Source organism: Danio rerio, chromosome 20 (genome assembly GCF_049306965.1).
Source record: "Danio rerio strain Tuebingen ecotype United States chromosome 20, GRCz12tu, whole genome shotgun sequence".
NCBI lineage: Eukaryota > Metazoa > Chordata > Actinopteri > Cypriniformes > Danionidae > Danio > Danio rerio.
Genome location: NC_133195.1, coordinates 43033825 through 43053835, shown reverse-complemented (window position 1 = coordinate 43053835; position 20011 = coordinate 43033825). Strand labels below are relative to the sequence as shown.

Below are 20011 nucleotides of genomic sequence, written 5' to 3'. Positions count from 1 at the left end.
TAAACTGTGTTTCCTACAAAAATACAAAGCAGTTTATGTTTCCCAGCTGTCTTTTTCTTTTTTTCCCTGTGACATTGTGATATAACTTAGCCGGGCTCGTTTGCTTTCTCATTACAATCGATCCGCTCCTGAGTTCAATTCAATCGAGCCGAGACCACCTCATTCAGGCGATCATGGACCGATTACTTTGGTGTGGATCCGAGCTTGATTGCTGGATTTGCATATGCCAAACGAACCGTGCTAACTTGGGAAACTCGACCAGGTTCCAAAACAAAAGTCTAGGTGTGAAAGCACCCTTACGGAAGCTCCTGAGATAATTAAGTTATATCTCTGAACTTTAATAATAAATGTAAATAAAATGCTGCGCTTCCCACCTCCTCTATTCAATCGCAATGACTTCTGGTACTTCTCGAGCAGGTTTTGCGCTCAAGTCTGCATCGATGTGTCCTCGATATCAAGAACACATCTGGGAACTTTCCTGCATCCTCTGTTCTTGTGGTCTTGAGTTTTGGAACTGAACTTTGGCAGTTGATGATGATGTTACATGAGGACACAAGATTATTAATGAGTGCTTATTGAGAAACGGCCACTACTCGGTTTTTAGTGCACTATATAGTATGGAAGTATGTGATTTTGGACACAGTCCCAGAGTTCGACAACCTCTGTGTATACTAATATACTAAATAAACTATGGTTGCGGGTTAATTATAATCCCAATTTGACATTGCAGGTCTTGCAATGTGACTATTGCGAATTTGCACATTGTGATATCGATGCTGAAACAATACATATTGTGCTGCCCTATAGTATACAGTAACAAGAAAGTAAACAAACGTAACATAACACTGTATTCTCTCCACTGTGTAAGTTAAATACAGTTTAATCCTTGTTAAAATGGGAATGATCTTCAAGATGTAATTGTCTGAGAAAGCTTTAGTAATCAAGGCAGAGCACTCTAGCAGCACTCCTAAAAATATGACTAAAGGATCTGTCTGACCAAGGTAGTAGTCACTGTATGATGTGTCAACCACTGTGATTTTATTAATTGTTCTGTAAAACTCTACAGGATTAACCCTAGCACAATAGTTTCCTAAGAACAAGGGCTGTTATTTAGCCACTGCAATATTTTTGGGGAATGGACATTGTCATAATGCTAGTGAGCCAGGGATAGTAATTGCCAACCTTTCCTGTTTCTCGCATCATGCACTGACAGACGGGATCCAGTCTGGTCTATTTTGGTCAAGAATGCATTGCTTCCAGATGTCACGACTAGACATATGATTATTTACAATAATTCAATACATCATGATAAATAACATTCACAATATTGATATTGTGGACACTAAAACACTGTAAATAATTACTTATTAAAAACTTTTGAAGTGATTTTTAAGACTATTTAGTTTGTTGTATTCGCAGTGGTTGTTCATAAGAGCACCAAATGATGGAAGACTTAATAAATTGTTTCTTTTTTATTAGCTAACAAAATAATAAAATTCAGTGGTATTTTTTAAACTAACTTTAACATAGTTAAAAAAAAAAAAACCTGTTAATTTTAACACATTAAGCATGGTTTACTAATGAGTGGGTCTAGAAGTAGAGCACAATATGTGGACATATTTTAATATTTCTATGCAGAATTTTGTCAGAATAAAAAAATAAAAACAGTCTGCGTATTTATGCAGAATGACTTTGGGAGTATAGTAGCTATATTTGTTTGGTAAACAAAGCAATCTTTCAAATATTATATCTACTAAAGAAGAGAAAATATTATTTTACAGACTGTATTGTAAATGATTCTTACAAGCAGTTGCATATTAGTCAACAATATTACTAAAATTCATATAAGAATCAAATAAGTAAATGAATATGATGGGCAAAAGAAAATCTGTAGAAAACTTTGTCAAGTGCCTATTGTACTTTATAATTCTTTTGCGATTAAATTTGTTTGAAACATTTGTTTACTCTTTAACATTTAAATACACTCAAAAAATATCCACTTAAATTTGTAAAAACAGTTAAGTTCAATTAAATGGTTTGTGTTGGGACAGCATGAAGGAATTGTGGGGAACCTAAGGCTGTCATGATAATGGAATTCGATACCAATCGATGCAAAAATTTTTAAAAACATCCATTTCCCTTTGAAGCCTATTTCACCGCAAACGTGAGCAGTTTTCGACAGAGATCTATTGATCCAATTGATGAAGTTTTTTCCTCGCCGCTGTCGCCACTAGCTTGCGTGGTTGTGTAGAGCTGCGCATCCATGGATTGCTCTTCAGTGTTTGGACTCTCAGTAGTGATTATTTAACCACACTGAACTGAGCTAAACTGAACTGAACTTAAACACTGAAAACTTAACTACACTGTTTCAATTTACTAATATCTTCTGTGTGAAGCTGCTTTGACACAATCTACATTGTAAAAGCACTATACAAATAAAGGTGAATTGAATTGAATCTGTGCAGCAGCTACTGTGCAGACGCAGTTGGTGTGAAAGTCAAACGCCTGCATGCTGCTTCTGCTCTCCATATGCGCTGCTCACGCACTGCTTGCAGTGTGAAACAGGCGTAACATTTGAGCGGTGTTGAGCGCATTCTTAAACACCGCTGATTTGCCATTGTGTTCACGTGCTCAACAGAAATGACTGATTGGCCGTCAAGGTTATCAGTTCACCGAACTCACCGCTGTTTACTGAGTTTAACCACAGATACAGGGACAATGGAGCATTTCAAAGTCACGTCTATCAGCTGGTTTGTCTATAAGCTGATATACGAGCAATCCACTGATGAATTGCGGCTTTTAAATGCTGCAGTGTCCCTGTTTCTCAATAGCCAGTCCATCACGGATGTACTGCTGGATCTCATCACTTCATTGTAGTTAAAACATGATATTTGATGCATCTTGTGCATATCTAATGGACAGCCTTTGGTCTTTTTAATCTTTTATTTGTTCTCAGGTGTATTGTTTTGGCAGTGTTATTTTGTTACATTTTATAATTGTTTTTAAATATGTTACTGTGTTGTACACTGTTTGTCTTTGATTACCAAATTGCTTTACATTATCTTTATTTCTTATTACTCACGTCTTGTACTTTATACTTGAATAATGTCCATTGTAGTTCATTAAATCTGATAGTCACAGACACTAGTCTGTGTATAATAACCCATTTCACTTCACATTTATGGTTACCTGGTTTATATTTTCTTAAACCAAAAAGATTCATTCATTACATTAATATAATATTAATTACAGGGCCGTGCTTTATATAATTGAATCATTTTATTGTTAATGTACAGTGAAACCGATGAATCCATGGTGAGGTAAGTAACATTATAAAGTACACTGCCATTCCATTTGAAGAAGTACCCGACTTGTGTCCTCGCGTCCTCGGTAGTTCGCTCTTTCAAACGTGAACTTGGCAAGTCTGAGCTTCAAAGGACGCAAGTCCAAACTTTGCGTACTTGGTATTAAGAAACAGTCTATATGTGGTTACACTAAACAGCAGTGAGTTTGGTAAGCTGATGACCTTCACGGCCAATCACAGTCATTTCTGTTGAGCACTTGAACCCAATGGCAAATTAGCGCTGTTTAAAAACTTGCTTAATAGTGCTCAAATGTTAGCGGGAAATGGACGTTTTTAAAATTTCTGTATCGATTTGTCCCAAATTCCAGTATTGTGACAGGCCTAGAACCCAGCATTTTTTACAGTGCAAAATAATATATAATATTAAAAGGATTTTTGGTCATTGTAGAAGTTAAAGTACCTTTATTTTTTCAGGTTATGTGAATATCCAACGGAATCTCATGGCAATTTGTAACCTTTTGATTAACTTGCTAATTTGTATGAATTCGTACGATCTAATTCGTACAATTTAGTATGATTTGCTCTTCAGCCAATGACGTATGTGGTTAGGGCCACACCTCTTTTTTTAAAATCGTACATTTTCTTTCGACTGAACTCGTACGATTTTGTACAAATTAGCCACTAAACTATCAAAACGTAAAATACTTAAGTTTCCTCGTGAGATCAGGATAGAAAATATTGATAATATATGATGATAAATGCTTTAAAAATTAAAATTGCAATAGAAAAATACTGTCATAATCCTACAGTAGTCATGACAGATACTCATCCAGCTGATTCTAAACTATTCAAACTTGCCTGATGCAACATATTTCTTGCGAACTCAGAAGAATATCCACTAAAAGCTGTCGCTTGATGTCCCAGCATAAAATAGGAGGTTTAGAGCAGATTAGTTCTTCCTCTAGAAGCGCCCGGTAATCCTGACGTCCCAAAGGGGGGGGGGCGAAAGATGATGGGTGGGGAACCAGTGGCAGGACGTAATCCTCTGGCAGGGGAGGTGCTGATAGTCACAGTCCCGCTACACCAAAGCCTGCTGTTATATGAACAATGAGGATGAAATGGATCTCACTGATCCATGAGATCTCTTAACTCCCTTTAGGAGACTGGGAAAGGTCATTTAACACCGATCCATTTATCAGCAAATCATACGGCATTCAGCTTGTGAAAACTAGGCCTTAGGGTTGGTTCCTGACTGCTGAACCCTCTTCGGTCACGTATTACTAGAGTTCGGTGATTCTGGGAGAAGGTGACGTTCATGGTTGACTTGGAAGTAAAGCGTTGCATGTGTACAGGCTATTATACTGTACATCGTTTGTGTACATAAAACGTTCCTTGTACGCAATCACTGATTCAAACCAAGGATTTCCAAGAAGGTTAAATCACTCTCCAAACATTATTGTATGGTTTACAGTTTCCAAGCAGGCTGTATACTGTATATTTACACATTAGCCCTACTGTGAGTTTCCCAGAGCTAACTCTTTGTTCCCAGAGTTTACCAGAGCAAAGACATTTTCACAGTATTTCCTATTTTTTTTTCTTTCAGAGAAAGTCTTATTTGTTTTATTTTGACTAGAATAAAAGCAGTTTTTAATTTTTTTTAATAACCATTTTTAGGTCAGTATTAGAAGCCCCATTAAGCCATATTTTTCCGATTATCTACAGAACAAACCATTGTTGTACAATGATTTGCCTAATTACCATTACTAGTTATACCTAATTAACCTAGTTAAGCATTTATACTGCACTTTAAGCTGAATACTAGTATAAAATATCTAGTAAAATATTATATACTGTCATCATAATTCAGGAAGGCTAATAATTCAACTATACATTTGAAGGGCTGAATTACATTGTAATTTGGCTCATTGCATGTTTTCTTCAAATTTGGATTTCTTAGGTTCACGTGGGTCGAGCGCACTTGGTGTGTCCCATCACAGAGTGCAGCGGTTTCTTGGAGGAGAACTTGGTGATTTCACACCTGACCAGTGAGGAACTTGCAAAATACAAGTACTTTTTGGAACTGAGCCAATTGGACTCCAGCACAAAACCGTGTCCTCAGTGCAGCCTGTTTACATCCTTGAGGGGTCGCAGCCAACAGTCGTCCACCAAGAGTGAACATAAGTATAAGGTCAGCTTTTTTCTTGTCTTTCATTCTTGTTCTAGTCGGAAAGGAATTTATTTTTGCAGAAAATGTTTTTTAATGCGGTCATATTCACTGTAAAATGTATCGTCACACTTTATTTTGATGGTCCGTTTGTTGAATTTAAGTTATATTGCATCTACATGCCAAATAGTTCTCATTAGATAATAAGTAGACTGTTAGGTTGGGGTTAGGGTTAGGGCAGAGGTGGTTAGAGTATCTAAAATCTATACTCTACACAAATATATATATATATATATATATATATATATATATATATATATATATATATATTAGAGCTGCACAGTTAATCGTTAAAAGATCGCTATCTTGATTCGACTCCCTAGACGATCTTAATGATAGACGCGCGCGCGTCTACTTTAGTGAACAGAACCTGAATATGTTGCGACTAACAGGTAATACAGTTGTAAATAATATTCAGTTTGTGGCACAGAGTGATCGTTTTTGAGCCGTGTGCGAAGTATGAACAAGCACTCAGCAGTCAAAATAAAACCGAAAGTGTGCACTTTATTTAAATGATCATATCACATTTTAGAGTTATGATTACGACAAGCATTTGATGTTTTTTCTTTCATAGCGAACCCACAGTTGTGCAGTTAAATAAATGTTTACAATCTCAGTTTAACCACTCTAGCCTATATATTGTTGAATATAATCTGATAATGGCAAATGTCTGATTTTACCAGTGAATACAATTGTCTAATATGACAGATTGCAAGCATATATCTCAAACATAATAATTATTCAATCCAACATAAGAATTATTTATAGAAACCAGTAGACCTACACATAATATTATTATCGAGGTTGTGCCCTATGTTTGTTTTTACCATACCTTTATTTTACATCTACAGAATCAAGAGAAAATCGTGATCTTTATTTTAAGCAAGAAAATCGCGATTCTCATTTTAGCCAGAATCGTGCAGCTCTAATATATATATAATAAAAAAATTTAATACAATATTTGGTGTTATTTTTGTACATTACTTATTGTAAACTAGTCTGTTTCACCAGAAACACCACAACTGTGTCTTTGTACAAAATAAAAGCATTTCAAAAAATTAAAGCCAACTACTTTTATGAAATTGTCAACAAACATGTATACATGTATGGTTATAGTTCACTTAAAAACAGTGGTGCATAAGTTAAAATTAATACAAATCAATAATCAGATGCAAAAATAATAACAATACCTGTCCTAATTGAAAAAAAAACAAGCTGAGTAAAAGATGTAATTTATTATTTGGTAAAAAATAATGCATACAAATTTATAAGCTATTATTGTCATTTCTGTCCAGCAACAAGTGCTATAGGATTTTCAGCACAACACTATTGCTAAAGGGATAGTTCACCCAAAACATAAACTTCTTAATGAGTCCAGTGAAATTAAAATAACGTTTTTAGATGTTTATATCAGTGTGTTAGTCTTTAAGGATATCTATAAGCTACACAAAACATTTAAGCTATAATAAACATGTAAAGTTTGTATTTTGTCCCTTCCACATAAATGAATCAACATTTTTTTTTTCACCTTGTCACCTCATACTTCAGTTTCTCATCAAATCTTGACCAATCAGATGGACCAAATCAAGTTAAGATTTATGTCAAACATCGAATAAAACATGCACATTTCAAAACACTTCACAGGAACTTTAAGATATTTTGAAGAAAGCTGGAAACATTTTGACTTATTTTTTTTAACAAAAAATAAAGAAACGCATGAAGGTATAGAACCAGTCGAGTTTAAGTAAATAGTGAGTACATTTTAATTTTTGGGTTAACTGTCCCTTTAAATACAGAACTATTTGTCTGAATCAATCTTAATCTTTTTTTGTTAATTCTATTAATAATTCAGTGTTAATATTCCCCTACAGATTCAGTGCACCAAGTGCCAGTTTGTCTGGTGTTTTAAATGCCACTCGCCCTGGCATGAAGGCCTGAAGTGTCGGGACTACAGGAAAGGAGACAAACTGTTGCGCCACTGGGCCAGTGTCATCGAACGTGGCCAGAGGAACGCTCAGAAATGCCCACGCTGCAAGGTAATAAACAATGTACTGTACACCTTAGAAATGTGTATGCAGAGTTTAATGTTTTGAAGACGCCAATGTTTACATTGCCAAAGTTGATCATTTGGTATGGATTTGAGGCATGGATTTCACAAGCATAAGTACGATGTCCTTCAAGAATCATGTTTATTATAAAAGTAATTATTTTAAATCCATTTTTATCACTTTACTGTTGCTTTTTTTAAAGTGTTAATTTCTCATAATATAATATAATATAATATAATATAATATAATATAATATAATATAATATAATATAATATAATATAATAATATAATATAATACAACATAATATAATATAATATAATATGATATAATATAATATAAAATAATATAATATATATAGATATATATATATGTTGTATATAACATATATATTTATTGTATGTATATATATTTATACAACAGCTCTATATATATATATATATATATGTTTTTTTTTTATTCTAAAGTTTATGAAGTATATAAATCAACAATATGATTGACATTTGTATGGTTTATGATTCTTACATTATTAGATTTTTAAAAATTTACTAGAACTTATAAAAGTCATGCTAAGGCCTTACAGGCACAGTGGTATAACAAGCCTGTTTGATTGTGAACTTTAGAGAGAGGCTGGATTGTTGGTAAGTAAGAAGCTTTGCTAAAATGGAAAGTGTGTAAAATGCTAGAGAAAACCTGGCCGATTTAAAACGCAAAGGAGTTACCTAGCTCACACAAACAGAGACAATGTAAAAACTGAATGTTCCCATCAGAAGATTGCACTAATAGTGTGTTTTTCTTTTCACTTCCTCCTGTCTTTCTGTAATTATGCTCTTGAAAATCATGGCATTCCAGCAAGTCATAAGACTGGGGTTTGGGCAAGGCAGTCCTGTATTGAAATTTATCTGGGACCAGTTTTTTTATCCACTGACACATTTTTAAGAGATCAACATTTTTTAAAAGGCGTTGCTGTTTTCTATCCGGACATGTGCGTTCATGGAGGACACCTCATAACTTGAGTGTCTGACATAGTGCACATACCTGAGCCAGACACCTGAGGGCTTAGTTACAGTAAGATCTTCACACTGAAGAGCTTCTCTCAGTCATTGAGTCTTTCAAGCTGTAACATTGAATACTGCATTATTGGTTGAAATAACTATAATGTCACTGTTGAGCTGCACAATATATAGTTTCAGCATCAATATAATTATATTATTGCAACAATGTGAAACAAGTTCACAGCTGTCAAACAAGCTTAAAAATGCTGATGTTCAGACAGCAGTTTGTGACTGAAAAGGTCACATCTCTAATTTAGTCATAGTAGCAGCGTCTCAATTTTCTTTTTCGAAATAGAGACATCTAGTGACATTGTATATATATCGCAATATATAGGCCATGGGTCTCAAACTCGATTCCTGGAGGGCCGCAGCACTCCTTTGTTTATGTAAAGCTACCCAATACATCCAAATCACATCCAATCACCAACAACACATCTAAGCTATGTTGAAAAAAAGGTACGTATACAACTAAGGTCTGCTTGTTTTGACACATTATTAAAAATATGTGGCCAGGAAATAACTTTTTTTTTGCTAGGCCATTAAAGCAATACTATATAAGTCTGAAATGTCATTCTTCCTGGTCTTAAAAAGTCTACAATTTGACTTGATGAAACCTTGACATGAAACAGTTTACAGAAATCCGATATGTATCCGATCAGAAAAAAAACAAATGAAGTGACTAATTGAACAAGTCAGTTGTTGGCTGATATTCAAGCAAATGTAGCTTTCAGTTGTGAAATTGTTCTGTAATTGAAATTAGTGCTTTTTTCTTCTTTATATACCAACAGATCCACATTCAGAGAACGGAGGGCTGTGATCACATGACATGCACACAATGCAGCACTAACTTTTGTTACCGTTGTGGGGAGAAGTACAGACATCTGCGCTTCTTCGGGGACCACACTTCCAACCTGAGTGTGTTTGGATGCAAATACCGCTACCTGCCAGAGAAACCGCACCTACGACGGCTGGTCCGAGGCTCCGTCTGCAGTAAGTGGACATTCAGACATTCAGCAAAACGCTGAACTTGATTCATACATAGTCAAGCCCGAAATTATTCATCCCCCTGGCAAATTCTGACTTAAAGATACTTTTCGTCAACCATCAAGTTTTTTTTTTTTTTTTTTAACCGGAAATGACACCGCCTTCTCCGATAATTAATTTAATCCCATAGTATAAGACAATGTACAAGGGGCATCATTATGGGAAGAAAATATTTCCCAGCTTTTATTTACATTTAAAAACACTTTAAGTCAGATTTTGCCAGGGGTATGAATATTACATTTTGGACTTGACTGTATATACAATTGAAAGCAAAAGACAAAAAACAGAACTTAAACAGAATATTTGAAAACTAATAAAAAAAATCACAGGGCTGATCATTTTGCCTTCAACATATGTTCATTTGGAATATTAATAGTTAGATAATAAACATAACTTGAGCTAGACTCAGCCGTCTTGAATGTTTTGCTCCAACTACAGTACAATAGTGTGCTTTAGTTGCTCTCTGTAATTTACAGGAGTTTTATTGTACTGTGAATAGCAGCCTTTGCTACTGCATATTGTTTATTCCATCATGGCATTTTCTCCTTGAACCCATTTGAGAATGCTAAGTCTTAAGGGGGATGCACACCAGATGCGCCGCTCCGAGCTTGCTGCTCGCAGCGCCATGCATTTTAGAGTTCTAAACATAGGTTTCTATTAGGGTACGCACATCGGCGCTGCAAGTCGGCAGCTGTTAGCGGCGCCCAGTTACTTTGTGAAGTTTATTTTATAAACACATTTCGAGAGGATCATGTGCTTATGATTGTTCTTAGCTGTTCCAGCATCAGCTCATGATTGATTATCCAATCAGATGATTCCTAACTCACTATAAATAACCAGAGTTTTCTTATCTCAATATCTTCAAGTTGAAGACGCCCCCACTCAACTTTTCCTCCTTTTCCAACGGGGGACACGGTGGCCCAGTGATTAGCACTGTTGCCTCACAGCAAGAATGCCTCTGGTTCAAGTCCCTACTAAACCAGACGACATTTCTGTGCAGAGTTTTGCTTGTTCTCCCTGTGCACGCTTGGGTTTTCCCCGGGTTCTCCGTTTTTATCCCGCAGTCCAAATATCATGCACCTTAAGTAAATTGAACACACAAAAATTATACCATAGTCAAGCTCTCAGCGAGTACACAGCTCCTCAGTCATCCTTAACCATCACTTAGCTACAAATAGGCCGGGGGGAGTCATCGAGATCTACCTGAGCTCAAACTCCCCTCTCACCCTGCAAACGGGAGGGTGCCCAGGGCTCGAGGATCTCATAAGCTCAGGGCTCTCTCCTGGGACAGCATGCCAAACAAGCTTTATAATCAATCATCAGCTTAGTGTGAACTCTTGAAACTCTCCATATGTTGTTTTAGAAACAACTTCCTAACAATGAAGACAGAGTTAAAGGAAAATAAGTTCACCAAAAATGACTCTGAAATTTACTCACTCTCAAGCCATCTTTTTTTTTTTTTATTTGACTTTCCTTTGTCAGACAAACACAGTCAGAGTAGTTTTAAATGCCATCCTGGCTCTTCCATGCTTTATAATGGCCCTTTTTTTGAAGCTCTTAAAAGTTTATAAATCCATCGTAAAACTAACCACACACCGCCAGGGGGTTAACGCATGTCTTATGAAGCAGATCAGTGTGCTTTTGTAACATAGATATTTCAAATTTTTAAATTATAAGCTTAAATCACTGATTCTAGGTGGCTGACAAATGCATGTATGATGAGGCATTATGGCATAGATGTGTCTCACACAATTTGTTTACCACAGAAGACAACAACAAGCAAGAAATCTGGTTGGATTGGTGTTGCTGTATAACATTATATCTTACAGTTTATTAATCTTACTCTCACTCTTCCACTACAAATGCATCTCATGTTATATGTCAAGATAGAGATCAGCCAAGAAGTTTGCACGTGTGGCAGCCACCAGAAGGCAGTTATTTGAGTTTTAAAGAATTAAGAAATGTAAAATATTTGTTACAAGAACTCATTAATCCACTTCATAAGACATGCGTTAAGCCCCTGGTGGCATATGGGCTTGTTTTATGTTGGATTTATGCACTTTTGGAAGCTTCTAAAAAGGTCACTATCCAACACCATTATACAGCATCGAAGAGCTGGAGTAAAATTTACTGCTTAAAATAACCTTGTTTATCTTACAGAAGTCATTTACACTCACCGGCTCTTTATAAGGTATAGCTGTCCAACTGCTCTTTAACACAAATTTCTAATCAGCCAATCGCATGACATGACCGCAGTAGACATGGTCAAGATGATTTGCTGCAGTTCAAACGAAGCATCAGAATGGGGAAAAAAAGGTGATTTAAGACGCTTTGAACGTGGCATGGTTGTTGGTGGCAGACAGGCTGATCTGAGTATTTCTGAAACTGCTGATCTACTGGGATTTTCACACACAACCATCTCTAGGGTTTACATGGAATGGTCTGAAAAAGAGAAAATATCCAGTGAGGGGCATTTCTGTGGGTGCAAATGCCTTGTTGATGCCAGAGGAAAATGGCCAGACTGATTCCAGCTGATAAAAAGGCAACAGTAACTCAAATAACCAGTCGTTATAACCGAGGTATGCAGAAGAGCTTCTCTGAACGCACAACACATCCAACCTTGAAGTAGATGGGCTACAGCAGCAGAAGACCACACCCGGTGCCACTCCTGTCAGGAAGTACAGAAAATTGAGGCTACAATTCGCACAGGCTCACCAAAATTGGACAATAGAAGAAAAACGTTGCCTGTTCTGATCAGTCTCGATTTCTGCTGCGACATTCGGATTGTGGGGTCAGAATTTGCCATCAACAACATGAAGACTTGTTTTTTTAACATGACAATGAGTTCACTGTACTCAAACAGCCTCCACACTCACCAGGTCTCAATCCAGTAGAGCACCTTTGGGTTGTGGGGGAACGAGAGATTCACATCATGGATGTGCAGCCAACAAATCTGCAGCAACTGCGTAATGCTATCATGTCTGTATGACCAAGATCTCAGAGCAATATTTCCAGTACCTTGTTGAATCTATGCAACAAAGGATTAAGGGAATTCTGAAGGCTAGAGAGTGTCCAACACAGTACTGGTAAGCTGTACCTAATAAAGTGGCCAGTGAGTGTATACTGAGATTGGCTTGAAATCATAGGGTAATTTTCGTTTTTGGGTGAACTAATCCTTTAAATCTTAAAATTGCCACTTATTATTTAAAGGAAAGTTTGATTTCACTGATCATTTTCAGTCAAACATTGCCAAAAGCAGTAATTGTTTTTTTTAAAGAGAGTTAGTTCAAACATTAAACATCAATGAGTTTAATTTGGACTGTTTTATAAAGTACTTGTGCTGTTCTTTAGATAGAATCAGAAATCATTAGTTATAGTAACTAGTTATAGTAATAGCTAGTTTAACTACACATCTAAAAGCATGGGGGCGCTAAGATTTAGTTTTTAAAGCAGTGTTTTTAATTTACTTCTCTTCTACTGTTTTGTCACATTTCAATTTTTCTTCCTATTCTTACGCATTCATCCCAGTCATGTGTGATTAAACCAAATAGCCATGATTGGATGATACATCAATTATTATGAAAGACTTTAATCATTGTTATATTAAACCACTAGAGTCAACTCAATAGAATTCTGCTTTATTTAGTAAACTTGACTCATCAATGTGGATCGCAAGCTCATCACTAAAAATTTATTATGATATATTTTTATCACTGTACAATCTCTACACTCCCAGGGACAAAATACGAGTTCGCTTTTACGTTCAGGATTTATAGCTAAAACAAAATGTCCTGACAGAACTAGAGCAGCTGAAAAGAATAGTTTACACAGTTCCAGACCGGGCTAGTTTACAACCTCCTGATAGTGGCTCTATGATCTGCTTTTAGTTTGCATATGTCATTGTGTATACTTTACATGAGCCGGTGATTGTGTGTGCTGTCCCCAGGCCAGTGCATTCAACCATAGTATGAAACTCCATCATTCATACATCACAGACAGCAGTGTTTGGTCAACAGGTCACAGAGTTCAGTTTAAACAACTCTCCGAGGAAGACCGATGCACTCCATCCATTTCTCTTTAGTCAAGCAGTAGATAAGAGTTGTAAATGTGTTTGTTTTTGTGCGTCTGAATGCATTTTTTTTTCTTTTGTGTTTGACAGTGAGTAAAATGCTGGTGGCTCCCGTGGTCATTGTCCTGGTGGTGGTTGTCGGAGCTCTGGCTTTGGTCGTAGGTAAGGATTCTGTAACACTTATAAATCTCACAAATGATCAGATGACAATTGTTAAAAAAAATTCTTAAATCTGCCTTGTGATATCAACACTTCTGCTATTTTTAACCCTTATCAAACTCTTGGTAGATTCACATTGTGCTCAATTATTATCCTCATGTTAAATGTGACTTCACGCAAAGTGGCTTCCGGGTCCAAGTGCTATGTCAAACTGCATGAGCAGGCTCCACAAATGGTAATAATAAACATGTACAAATCGGTGTAATACTTTCTACAATTTTTTTAATACAAATCACGATTGCAATATATACAGTGTATATATATATATATATATATATATATAAATACACTCACTGGCCACTTTATTAGGTACACCTTACTAGTACCCCCATTTACCTTTAGAACTGCCTTAAATCCTTAGTGGAATAGATTTAACAAGGTACTGGAAATATTCCTCAGAAATATTCCTGGTCCATATTGACATGATAGCATCACACAGTTGCTGCAGATTTGTCAGCTGCACATCCATGATGTGAATCTCCTCTTCCACCACATCCCAAAGGTGCTCTATTGGAATGAGATCTGGTGACTGTGGAGGCCATTTGACTACAGTGAACTCATTGTCACGTTCAAGAAACCTGTCTGAGTTTATTCGTGATTTATGATATAGTTTGTTATCCTGCTCCAGCCATCAGAAGATGGGTAAACTGTGGTCATAAAGTAATGAACATGGTCAGCGACAATACTTGGGTTAATTAGTACTAATGGGTTCAAAGTGTGCCAAGAAAATATCCCTCACACCATTACACCACCACCACCAGCCTGAACCATTGATACAAGGCAGGATGGAGCCATGCTTTCGTGTTGTTGACATCAAATTCTGACCCTACCATGCGAATGTCGCAGCAAAAATCGACACTCATCAGACCAGGCAACGTTTTTCTAAACCTCTATTGTCCAATTTTGGTGAGCCTGTGCAAATTGTAGCCTTAGTTTCCTGTTCTTAGCTGACAGAAGTGGCACCCGGTGTGGTCTTCTGCTGCTGTAGCCCATCCGCCTCAAGGTTGGACGTGTTGTGTGTTCAGAGATGCTGTTCTGCATACCTTGGTTGTAACGAGTGGTTATTTAAAGTCTCTGTTGCCTTGTAAACCCTGGAGATGTGCGTGAAAATCCCAGTAGATCAGCAGTTTCTGAAATACTCAAACCAGCCTGTCTGGCACCAACAGCCATGCCACGTTTAAATCACCTTTCTTTCTGCAGCAGATCATCTTGACCATGTCTCATGGTCTCTAAATGCATTGAGTTGCTGCCATGTGATTGGCTGATTAGAAATTTGCGTTATCGAACAGTTGGACAGGTCTATGTCCATATCCATGCTTAATATCTGATGGCCAGAAAGTGATTATTCTTTTTTTATAAATTGTTAAAATATTGATGTCTGTAATGCAGCAAGTCCAGAGACTATTGTGTACACCATGATTTTATGTAAAATTCACTTTAATGTGTGATATGACTAAAAAGGGGTCATAAACGAATATTTTCTCAATTCAAATGAGTAGCAGGTTTGATGCGTAAACAGTATTCCATGCGTCCCCACTTAACAAACAGATAGTGACAACAGCCAATTAGATTTGGTACACTTGCTTTTGACAGCTAGTAAATGATTAAGAGTTTGCACTTACACACTGATCCAAATTTCTATGCTGGGTTCCACACTATTCCTATTGCTATCCCTAAATCTCCCATATCCTCTATTCACTGTCTTGACACAACAAAAATCGATTAACATTATCGTTTTTAAAAATTTAAGTGGATTGAACATAAAAAAATTAAGTTGTCCCCCCACAAAACTTAATAATTGTGTTGATTCAACTCATTTTAAATAAGTAGTTTAAATAAGCAACTATATTTTTTGAGTGTGCGTTTCAGTGGCCAAAATGGATTTAAAAGCTATTTTTGGATTGATCTCCTTTGTATACTTAGAGATGTGGATTGTTGGAATATCAAGCCAATTCCATGCGTGTTCAATAAGAAAAGGTCTGGAGAGGGTTTTCTTCAATGCCAAAAATATTAGTAATTTATTAGATACAAATGAATAATTCGATGACAGAGCTCTGGGTTACGTTACCCCAATGCAATACAAGAATTACATTCAGGAGGTGCACAACAAACATACATTTCCTGACCCCAGCCTATATACACAACTGATATTAACAGGTGGAGTTTAATGAAATTCATCATTTGTCATTCATTGTTCAGTCCACTTGGCTGCACCTTAGACATACTTCCACTTTTTCTACGAATTCTCTGCACAACAAAAAAAAAAGCATACAAGTCTCTGTGCTCTGTGTTCAGTTTTAACACCTCTCTTCAGACAGGACGTTTCTGCAGAGCTGAATTTAATTTTGGACCCTCATCTATCTACTTCTGCAAAAATGCTAATTAGTATGCACAGCACTCACACACAACAGTAGAAGTTCAGTTAATATATGACCCTTACATGACCAATACAAATAATTGTTTGATTAAAAGAAAAAGAGACAAAAATAATAAAAAAAAAAGATTCCTATTTTCCAACAGGATTCAGATGAAAGTTAAACCACAACATAATCCTGGTGTTTGTCAAAAAACTGTAGGTGATTTGGCTGGTAATTTTGATGTAGGTCTTGAGAGAAAAACACAAACATTCTTGATTCAGATGGCTATAAATCATCAAATGGCGATAAATAGTGAAAATCTCTTACGTTCACTTGATAAACAATTACTGCCTGAACAGAAAGTGCAGAAAATATGTATACCAAATAATTTAGATTTGTTTCAGGCCTCTTTGACAAATTCTGCTTCATATTTAGACATCTTTAATTATTACTTTTTCCTCTGTCCAGGTAATCCTATACCCACTCTATAATATTCAGGTCTGGATCCCGTGGAGTCCAGTTCATTACTGTCAATACTTTATCGGCTGCTTTTCCTCCAGCTATAATTTCCATTTTCAGATGAAGAATGATATTACAACTATTATAAACCATTGATAGAAAAACAAAAACAAATCTAAGACTTTTGCAATGTACTGTACATTTTTAATGGAATTTGAATATTTCACAATCCTTTCATGAATCTTTTTGGAACCGTTAAAATTTGTATTGTTCAATAAATGTATGTTGCATTCATACAGTATTTGCCTACTTTTCTCAGAAGTACTTTTCTGTTTTCCATACAGTGAGAGCTATAGAAAAGTATTGTTAACCGTGTTTGCATGTTTATTTGCCTGTGTTTTTAAAATTAAATAAGTAAAAAAAAATTTTTTATCTCACAAGTGTAAAAAGACATCTTACAGTAATCAGTGTTTTTTGGTGTGAAGTGCAAAATGTGAAAAACAGTCCAGAAAACTGACAATAATGTTTACATATATTTTGGTTCTAACTAAACTAAAACCCAAGTCAGACCACACGAATTTGTCTTGATTTTGACACGATTTTCTTGCTGTAGGGTGTTGTGGGGATTCGTAAACGACAAATGGGCATCATGACTCAAGATTCAACCGTTTCTTCTTGTGTAATGTGGCATAGTCCACGACAACCGATACCATGCCTGCGACACCTCACGACACCATCGCAGAAAGTCGAGCATGTTAAATTGTTTTTTTCTAGGCTGCGTATTTACTTAAGGGTGGGTGACGGGTGGATAAGATCAATCATTGGATATGTAAACTTTAACTACCTTTTCTAAAATATTAAGATGTATTAAGCAATTTTATCTAAGAGACAGGCAAAAATATGCAGACGTCTCCATTCTCACAACGAGTTTCTGAGTTCTCTCAGCCTTCCAACAGATTGTTCTTCTGAGGTAATCTGGGAACATGTTCAGTGCTGCAAATCCATTGCGAAGGCATTTCCTGTTCATTCAAATTTGTCAATAACAGTAAAAACAGTTCAATATAGACTTCTCTGAAACTGTGAATATTTCACTTAAACTTTATTTAGGATAGATTATTATTTTATTTAACAAACCAACACAATCTCACAGTGTTTAGGCGCATATAGCGGACTTGTTTTGAAATGTTATTCTGGTTTATAGATAACTGACCAACAAAAGATATATTAAAATTAAGATAAAAACTATAGCAAATGAAATTCGTTTCAAAAAGATATTTATTACAAGAAAAATATACTAATTGTAGTTTTGTTTGAACCCCTCCACTACTCAACTAAACGGGTGGATGATTTGTTTTGCTCTGAGGAAAATAAGGATTTAATAAATGCTTCACTGTGATTGTATCACAAATCTCAGTTATATATTTGTTAATTTTTTAATATGTCATTCTTTTAAATATTATGTCTTGAACATCTGATTTTTCAAGCTGCTGCTTATGTGCTTATGATTTTCTCGTCTCACTCATGACAAGGTCAGGCGAAGTATTTAATAAACCCATGGAAGGATATTTAGATTTCAAAGAAAATATCTTAATATTAAAAAGGAAAGCCATCAGTGTTTATTGAGACTAAAATAAGATTAAAAAATTTCATTTGAGATAAGAAATAATGTTATAGTAAGACATGTGACTGCTTTGGAAAATAATGCTTGTTGTAGACGTCATGGGATGACTGATCATGAAGGAACGTGAAGTCTGGCACATTGTTACCCACAACAACTCAAGATTTTATTAAGACAAAATTGCATAATTTAACATACTGTATTGACTTTCGTAACCGACAATAAAAATTGTGATCTGATTGGGGCTTAAGGCCCTCTCCTTGCTAAGTCTATGCCCTGTCTGCCAGGCCAGGATTATACACTGTATAATTTCTAAACATTTGTTAGAATACAGTTATAGTCAGAATTAGGGGGGCTCCCTTTGAATTTTTTTTCTTTTTTAAATATTTACCAAATGATGTTTAACAGAGAAAGGACATTTTAACAGTATGTCTGATAATGTTTTTTTCTTCTGGAGAAAGTCTGTTTTATTTTGACTAGAATAAAAGCAGTTTTTAATAAAAATAAAAAAAAAAAAACATTTTAAAGTCAAAATTATTTGTCCCTTAAAGCTATATTTTTTTTGATAGTCTACAGATCATTGTTATAAAATAACTTGCCTAATTACCGTAACCTGCCTAGTTAACCTAATTAACCTAGTTAGGCCTTTAAATCTCACTTCAAGCTGTATAGAAGTGTCTTAAAAAATATCTAGTAAAATATTATTTACTGTCATCATGAAAGATAAAATAAATCAGTTATTAGAAATGAGTTATTAAAACTATTATGATTAGAAATGTGTTGAAAAAAATCTTCCTCAGTTAAACAGAAATTGGAGGAAAAATAAACGGGGCTAATAATTCAGTGGGTTTAATAATTCTGACTTCAACTGTGTTTTTGTTGTGCCAAATAAATTTTTATATCCTATATTTATTCAATTTTTATGGTATGTAAACTATGATTACAGATTTAGATTTTCACTGTTGAACTAAGCTTTTCTATGTTGTGACTGATCTCTCCGCAGGCCTGTTTGCTCTTCCTATCTACTACATCTGTAAGAGGAGGAGGAAGCGCTCGCAGGGCTCAGGCCGCTGGCTGTGCTGATTCAGGACCAGGACATACAAACACAAACACACACACACACACCCAAAAATAACCCCGGGTGCCAAGTGACCACTCACATACAACAATGACAGGGGCAGCTTTCCTGTTCGCTGCATCTCTTCAATATCCTCCATTTGCACAGTGACCCGTCTTTGGCATTGGGATCAAAGACTAATTTGAGGAGATTCTATTTCGGAATGTTTTATTTATAACCCCAAAACTGATTTGGATTCAGTTTAGTTTTAGGAATGGAACTCTGCTAGTGTTCTGCAGCGAACACACACACACACACACACACACACACACACACACACACACACAGCGGGAATAATTGTGTCCTTCAATCTATTTGTGACGTGCATCAGATGTTCTAATCTGTAAGCGTTTAGTGCTTGATGATGGTGAGTAGATGAATTATTGTCTGTCCTGCTTTATCCCCTCTCAATCCCTCCCTGCCCTTCATGCTGTGCCAACATCCGCAGGAATTTGCATGATCGACAAAACACGTTTCTGTCTACTGCACTGTGGAGAC

General features: G+C 35.9%; 1 protein-coding gene across 2 annotated transcripts in view; it reads left to right on the top strand.

Annotated features, from left to right (window-relative positions):
- rnf217 (ring finger protein 217) overlaps positions 1-19479 on the top strand; it is a 39067-nt gene extending 19588 nt beyond the window's left edge. The window contains exons 2-6 of one of the 2 annotated variants that reach the window (NM_001082853.1): positions 5262-5492; positions 7400-7564; positions 9419-9620; positions 13834-13905; positions 19400-19479. In NM_001082853.1, coding sequence (NP_001076322.1) covers positions 5262-5492; positions 7400-7564; positions 9419-9620; positions 13834-13905; positions 19400-19479 — 750 coding nt within the window. Of the gene's footprint in view, positions 1-5261; positions 5493-7399; positions 7565-9418; positions 9621-13833; positions 13906-16787; positions 17073-19399 lie in introns of those variants that run through there. The other variant, XM_068215532.1, reaches the window with a different exon arrangement.
- Positions 19480-20011: the final 532 nt, after the last annotated feature.